The following is an 18704-nucleotide window of genomic DNA, read 5'->3' as shown; positions in this document are numbered from 1 at the left end:
AAGTGCGCAAAGAGCCGACGCGCATAGGCGCATGCACGACCCAACAGAGGCTGCTGAAGATTTTCCGAGCTGCGGCGCCGGGGCAAGCCCGACACCTATGGTGGAGCACCCACGGGGACCACTCGAAGAAAAATCAGTGTTCCCTGTAAGCTGTGTACTTGTGCTGCCTCTCTGGAGTGATTCAAAAGCTGCCCAACTGATTAGCACAGCACCCACAGCAAGGTTTGTGATTTTGTAGGTGGTGCACTTTTGCATTTTCTGCAATGCACATAAAATTTATTCCACACATGGATGGAAAAAATCTGTACATGGAAGGAAAGTTTAGAGCAGGGGTCAGCAACCAAAATAGCAAGAGAAGCCATTTTTTTTTCAAATTCAGTAAAAAAAAAAAAATTAATAATTCAAGAGTCACAATACACATGAATACGAGACGGTCCTTAATAAATAACGTCAAACCATATTGTTTATAACCCCCATTTTAACAACAGCACAAACACACTGATTTGTAACATGACACGGTTACTGCAGGACATCCACAAATTTATTACACATTCTATTTCCTCACACTTTATACCTGTGTTCACACACAACTGTCTTCCTGACTTTCACTCCCAAACCTTCTCTCTCTCTCTCTGGAGGATGCTAGAGTCTGAACAATCTTGTTTTTGAAATCAGTATGCAACTGCTCTGATACTTCGATAAAGCATTCTTTTATAAATCCACCATCCATGAACAACTTTCCTCATTTCACCATCTCTTGAGTTGCCACAAAACTAGCCATAGTTACTCTACGTGGTGATTTCACCCATTTAGCGAATATGTTCACACTTTGTTCTGATTTGCATACCAACTCCTCCATGGCTCCCCCACCACAGAATCTCCAGCAACATACTCTTCGGTGAAAGTAGTGTGTTTTTTGAGGAAATGCCTCTCAAAGTTGCATTTTTTGTTGTTGGAGACTTTCTCAGTGCAAATGAGACAGAAAGAGAGCTCCACTGAACGATATAAATGTGAAGGATTGGGCCCATTCAGTTTGAAATTCTTGTTTTTCATCTTTGACTTTCCTCTTTTATGAAGCCATTCCAACCCCACTTTAATTATAACATTTTATTTCACATTTAATTTGAGTTTTCTTTCTTACGCTGTGTGTTGCCCTTCACAGCAGGAATGCCGCATGCTTTCTTTTCCTTTTCAAGATCAAGGCAATTAGCAACACAATCAAAACACAGCCACAGTATCATCCCACATATTAAAGCGGGGGGTCCATCCAGTGTTTCAAGATCACGTATTGTTTGTTACTTAGATATGAGTCGTTCACTGCTGGGCTTTTAGATATTCACCATTTATCAAAAATAATCAGGAGGGTTTTTTGTTTTTCTAAATTTTGCAATTATAGCATCGGGAACCACAAAGACGACAAAGAGCCGCATGTTGCAGACCCCTGTGTTAGAGGGAACATTGCCTGTAAGTGAATTACACTTTCATAAAACAGTGCTGACCACAGCACAGGATGTTCTTTGTCGATAGGAAAGGAAAGAACAGTGCAACCTTCCACATCTCTGCATTTCTCAGACAAAGACCCTCAAACCTCATCTACTGGCTCCAATAGGTATTCACTAGCACCTATATGAGTAGCTGCTTGGTCATACCCCAGTGAGCAAGACAAAGATCAGCAAAATTTACAGCTGCTGCTGGTACCTTGAAGGTACAATTACATTATTCCTTACTCACCCCTGCTGTTCTCAGGCATCATCCCTCTGCAATTCCTCCTTTCACATTATGCTCTGCTCCCCATTACTCTGGAGGCAGTTACCTGACACAGACTTGCTGAGTGTCACAGACCTGATGTGACATACACACATTTGGCAACACCGCCATGTCTGCCTGAATCTTGGATAAAAATCACATATATTGCAAAAGAGAAGAGAAGAGAAGAGAAGAGAAACTATCCCCCTCAAAATACCCTTTGGCCTTATGATGGAGCGCCAGGCTGTGAATTAAGAGTTCTTGTCTGATTTGTTTCTCTGAGTGCTCCTAATATTTCTGTGAAGCCGTAAGCTCTAGGGAGCCAGAGCTCAGATTCCTACCCATTTACAAATAAGATGCTGGAGTGATTGCACAATATCACAGCAGACAAAGCTGAATAATATGACAGAGTCAGATCTGCTCCACACTGCACTTCAGAATGAAGGCACCATACCTATGTGATTAAAAATCTGACCTGTAGCCTTAGTGCTAAGTACCATCAGGAATAAAACTCGAGGATCCTGGCACTCAAAGTTTCGTTGCTGTCACACAAATAGCTGTTTCCCCTTCTGACAAATACTGCACCCTGTCCAAAGGGCTGGTCCATACAAATGCCAAATTCTCAAACTGGGAGTCAGGACTCCAAGGTGAGTCGCAGCCCCATTTTAATGGGGTCACCAGGGCTGTCTTAAACTCAGCGAGGTCCAGGGTTAAAGCCCAAACCCCACCAGCTGGCGCTGAAGGCCAAAGACTTCAGCCCTGAGAGGTAGGGCTCAGGTCACAGGCCCTACCTGGGGCTGAAGCACTTCGGCTTTAGCTAGCCTGACTGCCCAGAGCAGCACTGGGCCACTGCATATGAGGCAGCAGATCTCAGGCTGGCTCAGATTTGGGCTCCTCCTCCTGGGGTCATCAAGTAATTTTTGCTGTCAGAAGCGGTTAATGGTGCACTGATGTCTGAAGAGCCCCTGATATAGAACATGTGTCTTCTGCTGTGAACTGATTCTTCAGCTCAAGTCCAAGAGGTCCGTGCTGTGAGTCTGAAGAGCACAGAGCAAATCCTTTGGCTTACAGCAGCTGTTTTTCTCTCCTGGGTGGGAGAAAGATAAAACCTTCTAAAACTGACCTAAAATCAAGGAGAGCAAACTATTGCCTATGGGACACACCCAGCCTATCCACCATTTTAATCCAGCCCTCAAAACCTATTGAGAAGCAGGTCTGGGACTTGCCAAGCTCAAGCGTGCCAGGTGCTACACAACTCCCAGGAGCAGTGACAAGTCCTCCTTTCCGCAGAGACAGCCCTACGTACAACGTCTATACCCTAATGCGGCCCTTGGGGCAAAACCTCTTCCCACCACAACCTAAGAAAATACTGACCACTAAATAACTTGCCAGATTTCTTCCTCATACTGTCATGGTAATTGTTTCTCACCTAGCTGTGATAACGAGAATTATTACTATCCAATTGTCCAAATCAATTTCTCCACACAAACACACACAATTGTATTTAGTAACTAATTAATTAACATTTTCCAATAAAGATATTTAACAATTATGTTTAGATCAGCAATCATGCTTGTTTGAAATCTCATTCTCACAAACACTCATTGGTTTTAAACCATTTTGCTATTCCCAAACAACATGCAGACTGATGCCAGACAACTCTTGCTGCATGAAATTCCACAAGATTTTTTAAAATTGTTCCACTGGGCAACCTGAAAGATGCTAACCTTATCTTAACCTGCATTCCTGAGGAAACAAGGTACATAAAAGCCAAAGACATATTACAGCAAGAAATTATAACTGAACTAGAAAATTTATTAAAAGGTACAAATCAAACACAGACCACGAAAAAGCAACTATTCATAGGGTTGAATAAGTTAATAGTAATAACAATGTCCCTTCAAATAGTTGCTAAGGAATATTTTTAAATAATTAGGTTCAGAGAGCAATTGTAAAAGGTTTCAGAGATTAATTCAATCCTCTAAGAAAGCCTAAACATATGCACGCTTTCCCAATTCCCTCAACTCTTGGGACCATAAAAAGAAAAAGAAAAACAAAATAAAACAAATTCTGGTCATCAATCCTACAGAATAGTTACGTTAACTTATTCTCTAAACATACTAAACAGTTTGAACCTTACAAGTTATATTGAAGAGTAGGAACATCACAAACAATAAACAATTAAAAGCAGAAACATCACAGGAAGAAACAAAATAAAACTGTTTATTCAGTAAACATCGTATCCATCATCTCTTACTCAAGTCACTGCACACATACATTATTTTCTAGCATGTTTGCTTAGGTAGCAATTACACCAAAAGACCAATTTAAATGTCATGGCTGAACAGATCAAATTATGGCTAAAAAACAGCATAGATGCTGTGTTATTAAGCTTCCTATAAGTTAATAAGAAAACTAATGTAACACAACTATAATGTACTATATTAAACTCTCAGATGCACACTAGTTCTAAATAGACTAAGTTCTCTTTACAGTTTCCTGGAGACAAAACATTAGGGTTGGTATCTTAAAAATAGGCCTATTGGAAAAGTGTAAGATATCTAGACTTTATTCATTACAGTTAGTGCCTTGTGCTTGTCAAATAAGAAACTGGTTATGGTTAGCTGGTCAAATTAACCAGCATTCAGTTAGGCACGATTTACCCCTTGCTTTCAACATCCTAGGATTCATTTAAATAACAAAATCAAACTGGAGTATAGCAATGCAGTGAGAAGCGCAGAGGGGAAGTTAGTGAGAGGCATGCCTTCTTAAATGGAACTATGGGAATGTCTACACTGCAATTAGACACCTGTAGCTGGCCCATGCAGGGCTCTAGTTAAGATGCTGTTTACCTGCAGTACAGATGTTTGTGCTCATGCTGGAACCTGGACTTTAGGACCGTGAGATGGGAATGTCCCAGTGTTCAGGCTGCAGCCCAAACCCCATACATCTACACCAAAATTAAACAGGCCCCTCTCCTGGGTCACCTGGCATCAGCCATCTGCAGATGACTAACTGCAGGGCAGACATACCCTAACTAACAGCAGACCCTTTGTAAAACATTAATCCTTGAGCTCATGGCTCCATCTCATTTATATGGTTTCAAATAAAGAATTTAAAAAGGGGGTGCTCAGCCATCATTTATTTTATTTTGCTTCAGAAAAACTGTCCGAATTAATCTGTAACCAGACAAATGTAGAAGAAATAAAAATATACAAGTTTGAACTCTGCACACCTGATTCTCTTTTCACTTATAGACTGACAGAAGTCTTCAAGTTACACCCACTTCAGGGTTACCATCATAGTATAAAGAAGCATTAGTGTAAACCAGAATGAGACCCAAGGTCTATAATCTTCAAAGTACATTCCCCAAATTTACATTTCAGGAAAATTTATATGCTAAACAAAAAAAGTAAATTAGCGCTAAGGCAGAATACGACATTTCAGTAATTTAAGAAAAAGAAGTTATACCATAAAGGAACAGAACAGAGGCCAGGTCTACACTAGGTGGTAAAGTCAATTTTAAATATGCAAATCCAGCTATGAGAATTGCATAGCTGGAGTGGACATACTAAAATAGATTTTTGCCACTGCCCACACAGTGGGAGGTAGAGGGGAACAGTTCTCCTGCCAACTTCCCTTATGCCTTGCAAGTGCCAGGACTACTGGGGTCAACAGCGGTGTCGTAACAGTTTAATTTAGTGCAGCTATACTAAGCATGCTAAATCTAACCCCAAAAGATTGGCACCAATGAGTTGATCTTCCCCTAAGCGTAGGCAAACCCTGAGTGAACCTAAGCCAGGAAAGAAGGAGTAACAAAACCAAGAAAACTGTAATCAATTACATTATTAAAAGCTTTTTAACTAGCAAGTTGTTTGCCCATGAAAATAAATACCATACATATGGTGCAGTGTGAAATAGTGCTATTCCTTTAAATTACAAGTGTACCAACATAGGCAGTTTTCATCATGGGAGGTGGTGTCGGACAGTTTACAAGCTCTGCATTAGGACTGGGAGCCTAAAGTAACTGAGAAAAGAATTTCAGCCAATCAGAGCAGTGGAGGACAAAGTCTGGAAGCTGGGGGAGGGGACACAAAGCCATGTGCATCCAGGGGCTCTGCAAAGGTAAGCTGTACCCCCATCAGTCAGATCCCATGCCCCTGGATGGCTCCTGCACCCCTCCCATCCAGACCCCCACTCCCACCCCATCCTGTACCTTCCCTCCCTCCTACCCAAGTCCCCACCTGCATACTGCTCCTGTCCCCTCCCTCTCAGATCCCTCACCCCCACCCTCACTCCTCCTGCCCAGACCCCACACCCCAAACCTTCTTGCACCCCTCTCCCACTCAGATCACACCCCTCTTCTGCACTCCACTCCAGCCCAGACTGCCCACCCCCAGCCTAGTCTTGCACCTTCTCTCCCGTTCACACCCCGAATTCCCAGCCTACTTCTATATCCTCCTGCCCGCCTAGACCCCACACCCCAAGCCCACTTCCTTCCACACTGAACCCTTCATTCCCCCCTTGCACGCCAGCCCCCAGAACTGAAAGGAGCCCACAAAAGGTACTACCCTGGCCCCTGGGGCTGGTGTGTGAGAGGAATGAGTGAAGTGTTTTTCAGCCAGGGACCACATCAGTGAGAGGGTTTGGCTTTTTTGGCTGGTTGGAATTTGGGGTTGGGGGGAGGGCGAGAAGGGAAGGGGGCTTCTTACTTACATGGCCTCTGTCTAATTTGTCTATGGATCAGTGGTCCCCAAGCCAAAAAGGGTTCCCCAGCCTTGGTGTAAATTAATAAGCACCATTCAAAGCCAGGACAATTCCATACCAAGACTATTCATTTTGACAAAGGTAGTTTCATTTTGGAAATTCGTTATACCACATGCAATTGTTCAGGAAGGTAAAGGTAACTAAGGTCTTCGTAATGTGCACATGCACTCACACGATACAACATTACTAACTTCTGCTTAGATGTAGAGGAAAATACCAGACTCTGTATGTGTGTGCCACATTGGGTAACTACTACAACATAGTGTGGTATTTTATGAGGTGACTTGTGAAGCGAGTGCTAGTGACATTGTAATCTACTTGTTCTTGGAGCTGGTGAGTAAAGGTCATTTGTTCTTCTACAGCAGGAGTTCTCTTGCAATAAATGATGATACTTAATGGTGATTTTCATGTACAGATTTCAAAGTTAGATGAAAAATTGAGTAAGCATTAATATCTCCATTTCACAGGGCTTGTCTATGGGGAGTAACTGTGCAATGAGTTAGGTGCGAATTTACAGCAGACCACCTATGCTACAGTAACTCCTCCTTTGGACACACCTACCGTGCACTGGAAGTGCCCTTGGTAGTTTATATTAGAACACTTTAAAATGTATCAAACTAAAACACGCAAAGGTACTTTCACTTGCTTGCTGTCCTATAACTTCCTGTGTAAACAACCCACAGATGTAGAAAGTGAGGTATAGAGGCTAAGTGAGGCTGAGAGAGAGTGGGGAAAGACTTTTTGTTCTATTCAACAGCCAGTCCTGCGTTCTATTCACTAGCCAACTAATGTCCTCTCCTGAGCAATGCAAGGTATTTCCTTTGACCAAGGTGGATGAGCTTCCAACTACTGATGATTTCTCGAGTGACAGATTAGGTTGGCTGTACTAGGAGAGCAAAAATTGCCTTTCGTTGCCAGCCTATAATTGTATCCTTCTCTTCTGTTTGCCATTGCTGTTTAGTACTGCATCTCTTCTGGTTTCTAGATCCCCTCCCAATGAACACGAAGAACCCCCTGCACCAGTTCCTACATCCATAGCCATTTACCAGCATGAAACCAACCACAATTTTTTTCTGCTTCACTCAGAAGTAGTGTCAGAGGACTTAAAAATGAAGGAAGTAGGGGTAGAAGGTTGACAAATTTAAATCCCCAAGTTACAAGTTTTATGTTTAAATTCAAAAGATCTCTAAGGACATGACAGCAGAAATTCTCTTTCAAGAGTTAGCCAAATCCAGCCATTGTGTCTTTTAGGTATGTTGATAAACACATTGCACATATCCTCCCACAAACAGCTCAGGATTGCAATCACAACCACGCAGGACTCCAGCTCCATCCCCAAATTGACTACAGCTGCACCGGTGGGTAGAGTGGACAACCCACTCCAATCCAAAAAATTAGACTCTCTTAACACTTGCTTACCTGATGTGTGTTGCAGGAAGGGACTCATACTGGCGAGAAAGAAAGAGCTCTCTGTGTTTCAACTGATGTTTCTGCTTATCAGTCAAATCGACCTCGTTTGTAGTTTCAGACTCTTCTTCAACTTCTTCTGCACAAGGGTAGAAGACAGGGTGCAGTTAGCTCTGCTGTGTCGTACCATTGTGAACATATACTTTTTCAAAACCTTCTAGGCCACCTTCCTGAATGCTACAAAAATGTTCTTCATCACTTATAAAACCAGTTGCCTTTTTATGCAGACTAATAACGAGGAAAATAATCTTTTAAACATAATTTAATTCCTTTTAAAATGATCTTTTCTATTCCTCTGTTTGTGGTTAGGCACCCTTCAGATGGCTGCAAGAGCATCTCTACCAGACTTCACCTTTCCTCTTGAACCTCCTTCCCTCTTTTCCTCTCTGTGCACAAAGCTGCCCACTGCTTTGCCTAATGTTCAGGTTTAGCTCTGCTGCTACTGTTTCTGGTGAAATCACAGCAGAAACAGCACGCACGGTCAACAAAACAGCCAAACTTCCTGTAAACAAAAGTACTATCAAATGTACACTGTAAAACTGCAGAGAAACAAAATTAAGACCCCTGACTTCAGTTATTATAATTTGTACCTGTACTGTCAGGTAACAGTAAGTCTTGAAAGTTGGCAGTATTTCTAACAGAACAGAAGAAAGCAGGACATAATTTTAAACATCAACAGAATCTGTTTTTATTAAAACAATAATAAGTGCTGATATAGCACTGTAATTAGAAGGGCACACATTTAATTCAAGAAAATCTTTTAATCTTTAAAATCAGAGCCATCCCCCTCCTCCAGTGCCCGGCACCCCCAGCCTCCTGCTCTAACCCAATGCTAACCCAATCCCCTTCCCCTCCTCTGCAGCCAGGCACCCCCAGCTCCCTCTAGCTCTAACTCAGTGCTCTGCCCCCACCCCACTCTAAATGAATGCCCACCCTCCCTCAGAGCCAGGCATCCCCAGCCTCCTCCTGCTGTAACTCAGTGCCCTCCCACAGAGACAGGCACCCCCAGCCCCTCCACTCCAGATGCCTACGACTCACTATACCCACTGGGGCTACCACCACACGCTTCTCCCACCTAGTGCCAGGGCACATGCACAGAGATGGAGAGTACTCCCAGCATGCGTCTCTGAGGAGGAACCACATTTAAAGGCTCACAGAGCCACATGTGGCTCGAGAGTTGTGGGTTGGCCACCCCATCCTATACAATGATTTGCATACCAGTTCTGTACAATTCTCTGTTTCACTCTTCAACTCACCCTTTCTTCTTGATAGCTTCACAAATTAAGTTGTGCCTCATCTGCACTGCAAACTAAATCTTTTGTTATTTCTTTTGTAACTACGTAATCCTTTGTCTGAAATTTTCCCAATATTATTTGGTGAGTGAAGAATGTGTGTGTGAAAGCCAACACAAATGTCCAGATGGTCAAGAAGAGGAAAACTGGAGAAGATGATCAGAAAACATCCAGAGTGTCTGAGGCTGAACAAATTAGTAGAACTGATACCTTTGGGAGTGCCTGCCTGTCTCCAAGGTTAAGACAACAAACGAGATAAAAATGGGAAGCCTGACAATAACCAAAGGATAACTGGGGTAACACCTCTACCCTTCACACGACTTAAGGATAAAGGATTGAAGCATAACGCTGCAAAACCCATAGACTCATATGGAAATTTAGAAGCATAAAATGTGATGCTTTTGCAGGAAACTCTGGGTTCACTCCTGTACAGCACCTCGGGGCCTGTGTGCGTGTCTGCATGCACATGCTGCTTTTCATGCTGTGTTTTCATTTAAGGAGGTATATTGACTTTTCCCCTGAAACAGATCTTGTGCATTCCCCATAAGCATAATACTTACATGTTACATTACGTATTAATACTTACATACTCTATTACAAAGAATTAAGTAAATGTTTCCTGCAAAGCCTGAGTCTGCAGGTTTCTCAGTTCTGACGCTGGCACTCACACACACGGTGTCACACACACTGTTGAGACTATAGCCCTTTCATGTGGTCTAGCTAAAATAGCAGAGCCAAGCTACCACTGAATACACCGGGGTACCCTGACAGCAGCAGGTCTAGCTGTTGCCACAGTACTACTATGGTAACTACTTCCTTCATTTAGTCTGTGTAAAATTTTACTGTTAGCGTTCAGCCAATGTACCAGACATCAAGGCAACTTAAAAGTTTACATTTGCACAGATTTCTACACTACTGAAAAGAAATGAAATTGGAAAGGGAAAAATGGTTTGTTAAAAGAAAAATATGTCAATCATGAAGGGAAAAAGCAAACATTTATTTTCTGTACATGAGACACCCCACACAGCACACTATTCAAATGTTGTTTTAAAACTGTTACAGAATCATAGGACACTAGAATTAGAAGAGCCCTCGAGAGGTCATCGAGTCCAGTCCACTGCCCTCATGGCAGGCCCAAGCACCGTTTAGACCATCCCCAACAGATGTTTATCTAACCTGCACTTAAATATCTCCAGTGATGTAGATTCCACAACCTCTCTAGGCAATTTATTCCAGTGTTTAACCACCCTGACAGTTACGGAGTTTTTCCTAGGCTACCTCTATACGTGCACGCTACATCGAAATAGCTTATTTCAATGTAGCGACATCGAAATAGTCTATTTCGATGAATAATGTCTGCACGTCCTCCAGGGCTGGCAACGTCGACGTTCAACTTCGACGTTGGGCAGCACCACATCGAAATAGGCGCTGCGAGGGAACGTCTACACGCCACAGTAGCACACATCGAAATAAGGGTGCCAGGAACAGCTGCAGACAGGGTCACTGGGCAGACTCAACAGCAAGCCACTCCCTTAAAGGGCCCCGCCCAGACACAGTTGCACTAAACAACACAAGATACACAGAGCCGATAACTGGTTGCAGACCCTGTGCATGCAGCATGGATCCCCAGCTGTGGCAGCAGCAGCCAGAAGCCCTGGGCTAAGGGCTGCTGCACACGATGACCATAGAGCCCCACAGGGGCTGGAGAGAGAGTCTCTCTCAACCCCTCAGCTGATGGCCGCCATGGTGGACCCCGCTATTTCGATGTTGCGGGACGCAGATCGTCTACATGTGCCCTACTTCGACATTCAACTTCGAAGTAGGGCGCTATTCCCATCCCCTCATGGGGTTAGCAACTTCGATGTCTCGCCACCTAACATCGATTTCAACTTCGAAATAGTGCCCAACACGTGTAGCCGTGACGGGCGCTATTTCGAAGTTGGCACCGCTACTTCGAAGTAGCGTGCACGTGTAGACACGGCCCTAATGTCCAACCTAAAACTCCCTTGCTGCAGCTTACGTCCATTGCTTCTTGTCCTATCCTCAAAGGACAAGGAGAACAAATTTTTCTGCCCTCTCCTTGTAACCAACCCTATTTTAGGTACTGGAAAACTGTTGTCATGTCCCCTCATAGAATCATAGAACAATAGAGCTGGAAGAGACCTAAAAAAAGCCATCAAGACCAGCCCCCTGCCCTAGGCAGGGCCAAACCCACCAGATCAGCCCAGCCAGGGCTTTGCTGAGGCGAGACAAACACCTCCAGGGATGGAGACTCCACTAGTTCCCTGGGTAGACCATTCCAATGCTTCACCACCCTCCTAGTGAAAAAGTTTTTCCTAACGTTCAACCTGGACCTTTCCAGCCACAACTTGAGACCACTGTGCCATCCGTGACCACAGCCTCTCTCCAGCCTCCCTTCAGTGAGTTGAAGGCTGTTATCAAGTCCCCCTTCAGTCTTCTGTTCTGCAGACTAAACAGACCCAATTCCCTCAACCTTTCTTCATAGGTCATCTGCTTTAGCCCCCTAATTATTTTGGTCGCCCTCCGCTGGACCCTCTCCAGTGTATCCACATCCTTCCTATAAATGGGGGCCCAGAACTGGACACAATACTCCAGATGCGGCCTCACCAAAGCCGAATAAAGAGGAACAATCACTTTTCTGGATCTACTGGCAATGCTCCTCTTGATGCAACCTAATATAACATGAGCCTTCTTGGCTACAATGGCACACTGTTGACTCATGTCCAGATTCTCGTCCACTACAACTCCCAGGTCCCCTTCTGCAGAACTACTACTGAGCCAGTCGGACCTTAGCCTGTAACATTGCTTGGACTTCTTCCGTCCCAAGTGCAGGACTCTGCACTTGTCCTTATTGAACCTCATCAGATTTCTTGCAGCCCAGTCTTCCAATTTGTCTAAGTCACTCTGGACCCTACCCCTACCCTCCCAGGGTATCTACCTCGGCCCCTAGCCTGTTGTCATCCGCAAACTTGCTGAGGGTGCAATCCAACCCCTCATCCAGGTCACTGATTAATAAGTTGAACAGAACAGGACCCAGAACTGAACCTTGGGGCTCTCCACTAGAAACCGACTGCCATCCCGACATCGAGCCGTTGATCACTACCTGCTGGACCCAACCTTCTAGCCAGCTTTCTATCCATCTTACCATCCATTTATCCAATCCACATTGCTTTAACTTGCTGACAAGAATATTGTGGAGACCATATAAAAAGCTTTGCTGAAGTCAAGATAAATCACATCCACTGATTTTCCCCTATCCACAGAGCCAGTTATCTCATTGTAGAAACTAATCAGATCATAAGAACATAAGAACATAAGAAGGGCCATATTGGGCCAGACCAAAGGTCCATCCAGCCCAGCATCCCATCTGCCGACGGTGGCCAATGCCAGGTGCCCCAGAGAAGGAGAACAGAAGACAACGATCAAGTGATTTATCTCCTGCCATCCATCTCTTGCCCTTGTTCTGAAGGCTAGGGGTACCATACTTTATCCCTGGCTAATAGCCATTTATGGACCTAACCTGCAAACATTTATCAAGCTCTTTTTTAAACCCTAATAGAGTCCTGGCCTTCACAGTCTCCTCGGGCAAGGAGTTCCACAGGTTGACTGTGCGCTGTGTGAAGAAAAATTTCCTTTTATTAGTTTTGAACCTACTACCCATCAATTTCATTTGGTGTCCCCTAGTTCTTGTATTATGGGAAAAGGTAAATAAGTTTTCTATATTCACTTTCTCCACACCATTCATGATTTTATATACCTCTATCATAACGCCCCTCAATCGCCTCTTTTCCAAACTGAAAAGTCCCAGTCTCTCTAGCCTCTCCCCATATGGGACCCGTTCCAAACCCCTAATCATCTTAGTCGCCCTTTTCTGAACCTTTTCTAATGCCAATATATCTTTTTTGAGGTGAGGAGACCACATCTGCACACAGTACTCAAGATGTGGGCGTACCATAGTTTTATATAGGGGAAGTATGATATCTCTTGTCTTATTATCGATCCCTTTTTTAATAATTCCTAACATCCTATTTGCCTTACTAACTGCCGCTGCACACTGCGTGGATGTCTTCAGAGAACTATCCACTATAACTCCAAGATCCCTTTCCTGATCTGTCGTAGCTAAATTTGACCCCATCATGTAGTACGTGTAATTTGGGATGATCGGTCAGGTATGACTTGCCCTTCATGAATCCATGCTGACTATTCCTGATCACTTTCCCCTTCTTCAAGTGCCTCAAAATTACTTCCCTGAAGAGCCCCCTCTATGATTTTTCCAGGGACTAATGTAAGAATGACCGGCCTATAGTTCCCTGGATCATCCTTCTTCCCTTTTTTAAAGGTGGGCACTACATTTGCCTTTTTCCAATCATCCAGAATCTCTCCCGATCTCCAGGACTTTTCAAAGATAATGGCCAAGGGCTCCTCAATGACATATGCCAACTCCCTCAGAACCCTCGGATGAATTAGGTCCGGGCCCATGGATTTATGTACGTTTAGCTTTTTTAGATAGCTCCTAACCTGTTCTTTCCCCACCAAAGGCTGTCCACCTTCATCCCACAGTGCATCACTTGTCACATTAGTCTGGGAGCTGTCCTTGTCCGTGACGACAGAAGCAAAGAAAGCATTAAGTACTTCAGCTTTTCCTACATCATCTGTCACTGGGTTACCTCCCTCATCCAGTAGGGGCCCCACACCCTCTCTGATCACCTTCTTCTTGCTAACATGCTTATAGAAACTTTTCTCGTTATCCTTCGCATTCCTCGAGAGTCGCAATTCCTGGCACTCCCTGCTGCTGGTCTGGCCAGGCTGGGGAAGAACAGGAGTCATTGTCCTCCTACACAGTCACTCTCAGGCTGTGTCCAGACTGCAGATGTGTTGGAAGAGATCTGCTGGTTGGGAGCTTTCTGATGACATTCCTGTACACCTCATTCCACAAGGAAGACGGATGTCTCGATAGAGGGAGCTTTCCAACACTGGCCCTGACAGAACTATTATCAAAAGATACACACATGCATTGCACAATTTGCGTATCTTTTGCTGACCATTCTCGGCAATCCAGATGTAGCCTCAATGGGGAGACCACCTGGAGGGGCACAGAAGAAATGAAGATGGTACACCCTCATTTCTGCACTGGAGAAAGCCAAAGAGCTGGACTCCTAGTTTCCACCTCCCTGGTCCTTCACAATTTTATCTACTAGGTAATGTGCTTTCGTGGGTAAGACCCACTTGTTCAGATTCTGGAGCAGAAGTGAGGAAGCAGGGAAAGTACTTCTACCCCAGAATCTGAAGAACTGTGTCTTCCCTACAAAAGCTCGAAAGTCCTTACATAAGAGGGTTTACTGCCCACTCACTCCCCCCAGGCCCAGTTCTCCGCACCCCGCCAAAAAAAACAAAAACAAAAAAAAAAACCCTGCCTCTCACCAGAGCTGCTGCCACTGGAGGAGCCGCTGGACCCTACCACATGCGGCTGGAGTTGCCCTGTCGTTCGTGGCAGCACAGGCCACTGCACAGCTGGAGGTGCCGCTGCTGGAGCCACTACATGCTCCTCCCACCAGGGGTGCGGCACATATGCAAGTACCAATCTGACTGTGTATGTGCTCCGCCCCAGTGAGAGGAGTGAATGGCAGCTCCAGTGGAGGAGGTGGTGGCTCCTCCAGGTCATGGCAGCAGTAAGCCTCTCAAGGTTTTGTTTTTTTTTTTTTGGTGGGGGGGGGGCAGATTTTTTTTGGCGGGGAAGACCCCAGCAGACTTCAGGAACGAGGGGGACATCCTTTGTTTCCACAGTGCCCTAAATAGGGGTCTGTAAAATCGAGTGTTTACTGTCTTGCTTTCTTTCACCTAGCTGATGACACACCAACTTATACAGACTTAAAATTGCGTGATTTTATTCAAATTTAAATCAGCTCAATTTTGCATATGGACACACTTACATCCGTTTAAGTCTGACTTGTGTCTGTTTTTCTTGCACTAGTGAATTTGCGATCACAGAATAAACCAATATAACCAGTTCTAAATTTGATGAATTTGTCACACTAAGCTGCACCAGTTTAACTACACTATTTAAGCGAAACCAGTATAACTTGTATGTCTGCAGACATGTTCAGACTCCTCTATCCCACAACTCCCTTGCATTTCAAACATATAATTAAAGCACAAAAGCACACTACAAAGCTCCTCTAAAGCACATTGAATGTAAAACCTCAACTGTACAAACGTAAGTCCAAAATCTGAGAAAATGGGTCTTACCCACAAAAGCATATCACCTAATACATTTGTTAGTATTTAAGGTACTACAGGACTACTTATTATTTATAAAATCCAAATAGGTGTGCGTATACTGGTCAAGCCTATACTGAGTTATTTGTCCATGAAGAAGTGAGAGGTTGGAGTACAGGCTGTGCATTTGAGTACTTCAGTTTTCAATTTAGCTTTATAGTTAAAGTTTAATTGTGCACTGTAGATTGTACTTGGCTATCTCAGAAAGTTCACCCCTTCAACAGCAGTTTGCACCCAAGGACAGACTACTGAGGGCTCCCTCCTGTGCCAGCTGGAAGGGATGATCCTCTGATGGACGAATCCTAATGAGAATGCTGCCATTTTACCCTTTTATTTCAAAGGTCTTATGAAAAAATCAGCAACACAACCTCCCCTGGGTTTCCCCTAGGAGCTCTAAGAGATCTTCCTACGCCCCTTAACTGTCTTCTCATCCAACAGCTTCTTTTTCCTAGTACATCAGCTTGCTGATTATTTTACCTAGAGGTTGGTAATTTATCTTTTCAATAACCTACAAGACCAGGTATTAAACCATGACAAGGGACTGAAGTGCTTGACCCATATTACTCCAGCCAGACTCCTACATGTGCTCTGATCTCTTTCAGCACCAGGTACACCAGTTCTTGTTCTCTTTTTTGATTCACGTAACATAATCTGCATGTGTATATGACTCCCAGTTCGATAAAGTCTTGCTGTTATCATTTTCTTCATTTAATACACAGGGGACAAAGAACTTCAAAATTGTGCCATTCTGGCATCAATATATTTGTGTATGTCTCTTTTAAGGTTAAATAGGGGAAAAAAAGAAGAGTAAATATACATACACTTAAATACTCCTACTTTACATCACTTGTACTTTAATTCCAGATTAACCTGGTGATTGTGTATGGAAAGCTCCTTTAGTAGGCAACCTTATCACTCAAGCAAATTGAAGTCTTCCTACACTGCAACCCCTGGGCAGGAAACACAGAATTGAAGAAAGTATCTAGGTTTGCAATCTACAGTGAAATGTTTATTTTATGTCACAGACAGTTGAAAAGAAAAAATAAAACTCATGGGTCAACAGAAAACTGTGCATTAGTCAAACCTAGGTATGTAACACATTATCAACATACATAGTTACACTATGAATAAGTATTTGACAGGCTTGGTGAAGTCAGAAAGCTCATCTTTGTTCTTGTGAGTGTTTATGCACGGATTACACAGTTTTACAACTGTGAAATTTAGAATTGGGATTTTGTTGCTCAGGGTTTTTTTTTTTTTTTTTTTGTTGCTTTTGTTCTAGCAGTTACAAACAATATCTGTGACCTTGTCCTCTCAGAAAAAAACAGAACTCTTGTTCTTTTAGTTTTTCTCCAAAGCACCATAGGGAACTCACCTTAATCCTTTCCATTCTGGCATTTCTAAGATCTAGCATTTGGAGAGGCAACACGTTGCTCAGAGCATAGAATAATATATTGCAATCAATCCCTTGATGACCGGGGGAGGGGGCGGGGGGACAAAGAACAAAAACCACTTTTTTTTTTTTTTTTTTTTCAACAGGGGTCTCAGTTCAGCACATTTTAAATATGTTTTTCACTTTGAATTCACATTAAATTAAATGGGATTTCACGGCTGTGCAGCTGATTTAGGACCTTAAAGAGTGATGCACTTGTGTACACATCAGAGCTGCATCTCAGTGTCTTACCCTCTTAATCACTGTATGAAGTGGTGGTGTAGCTGTCTCTGCCCCAGGATATTATCAGCACTGCCAACCACCCGCTTCTCCAGGAGTCTCCTGGAAGGCACTGAAGCTAGACAAGCAGATTTTAGGCTGCTAAAATCCATCAGCACAAGTCAGTGTCACAGAAGGGCTAAGGCAGGCTCCCTGCTTCCTATAGCCCCATACTACTCCCAGAAGAGGCAGACAAGTCCTCAAAGCCCCTGAGCTGGGCGGGGGGTGGGGAAGGATCTCCGCCCATGACCCCTGGCCAGACTGCACAGCTTCCATTGGCCAGAAACTGTGATCCAATGAGAGCTGCAGAGGCAGTGCTAGCAAATCAGGGCAGCGCATGGAGCCACGCAGATCCCCCAGGAGCACAGGGGCATGCCAGTCACTTCTGAGAGTGGGTCGGTCCACAGCAGGTAGGGAGCCTACCTTGGCCCTCCTGAGTCACTGACCAGGAGCCACCAGAGGTAAGCACCTCCCAGCCAGAGGCCATGCCCCTCATGTCCTCCCATATTGCAACCCTCTGCCCAAGCCCTGAGCCAACATCCCAAACCCTCACACCAGCTCTCGGACAGGTACCAGAGCCCAAGCCACTTCCTCAACACAATCCCCTGCCATAGTCCTGAGCCCCCTCCAGCACCCAAACTCTCCCAGAGCTGGTGTCCCGCATCACTCTTCTACACCACAATTGTCTTCCACAGGCTTCACCCAGAGCCCCCTCCCACTCTCAAAACCCCTTGGCTCCAGCTCAGAGCCCTCTCGCACACTCCAGAGCCTGTCCCTGCCCGGTGAAAGTGAAAGAGGGTAGGGCAGAGCGAACAATGGGGATGGGGATGGGGGAATGGAGTGAGTGGGGCAAGGAAAGGGGGAAGGGACTGGGGGTTGTGTGATTAGGCAGTTAGCAAGGCTAGATATTAGAAAGAGAATGGGGGTGAGGTTATACCTTTTATTGTACTAAGTGCTGTTAGTGAGAGAGTTCTTCAGCTCTGCGTAAGCTCAAAAGCTTGTGTCTCTCTGTCACCAGAAGATGGTCCAATACAAGATATTACGCCACGCACCTTGCCCTCTGAATTACTGGCATACCTACAGATTCCCAGCATGTGCAACATTTGATTCCCTAAGTGCCAGTTACTGTTTGGTGACATCTCAGTCTCTGAGTAGCAAAGTCCTGCAGTTGGTTGGCAGTGCCACACTGGCTAAACATCACTACCCCTTCTGGAATACAGAAGGTTGGAGATTGTCTTCCGATTTGCCTGATTATGTGCTAAATACTTACAATTTTCGAGGAACTGCATTATCAAAATCTGCGTACTAAGAGCAAGCAATATAAGCCTGAAACAAGCAATAACTTGAGTGAGTTATGTTGAGAGCAGGACGGACACATCATGAGTGGCAGATAAAAGTGCCAGCATGAAAGACTGGGGAAACAA

The 18704-nt window shown here is 44.3% G+C and overlaps 1 protein-coding gene across 2 annotated transcripts in view; it reads right to left on the bottom strand.

Annotated features, from left to right (window-relative positions):
- Positions 1 to 18704, bottom strand: part of MTA3 (metastasis associated 1 family member 3) — a 178072-nt gene that overhangs the window by 122983 nt on the left and 36385 nt on the right. For both annotated transcript variants that reach the window (XM_074989605.1, XM_074989606.1), the window contains exon 4: positions 7933 to 8059. In XM_074989605.1, the coding sequence (XP_074845706.1) occupies positions 7933 to 8059 (127 nt within the window). The remainder of the gene's footprint in view (positions 1 to 7932; positions 8060 to 18704) is intronic.

The sequence above is a fragment of the Carettochelys insculpta genome, chromosome 3, assembly GCF_033958435.1.
Source record: "Carettochelys insculpta isolate YL-2023 chromosome 3, ASM3395843v1, whole genome shotgun sequence".
NCBI lineage: Eukaryota > Metazoa > Chordata > Testudines > Carettochelyidae > Carettochelys > Carettochelys insculpta.
Note: the sequence above shows the minus strand (reverse complement) of the source record. Positions and strands in the feature narration are given on the sequence as shown.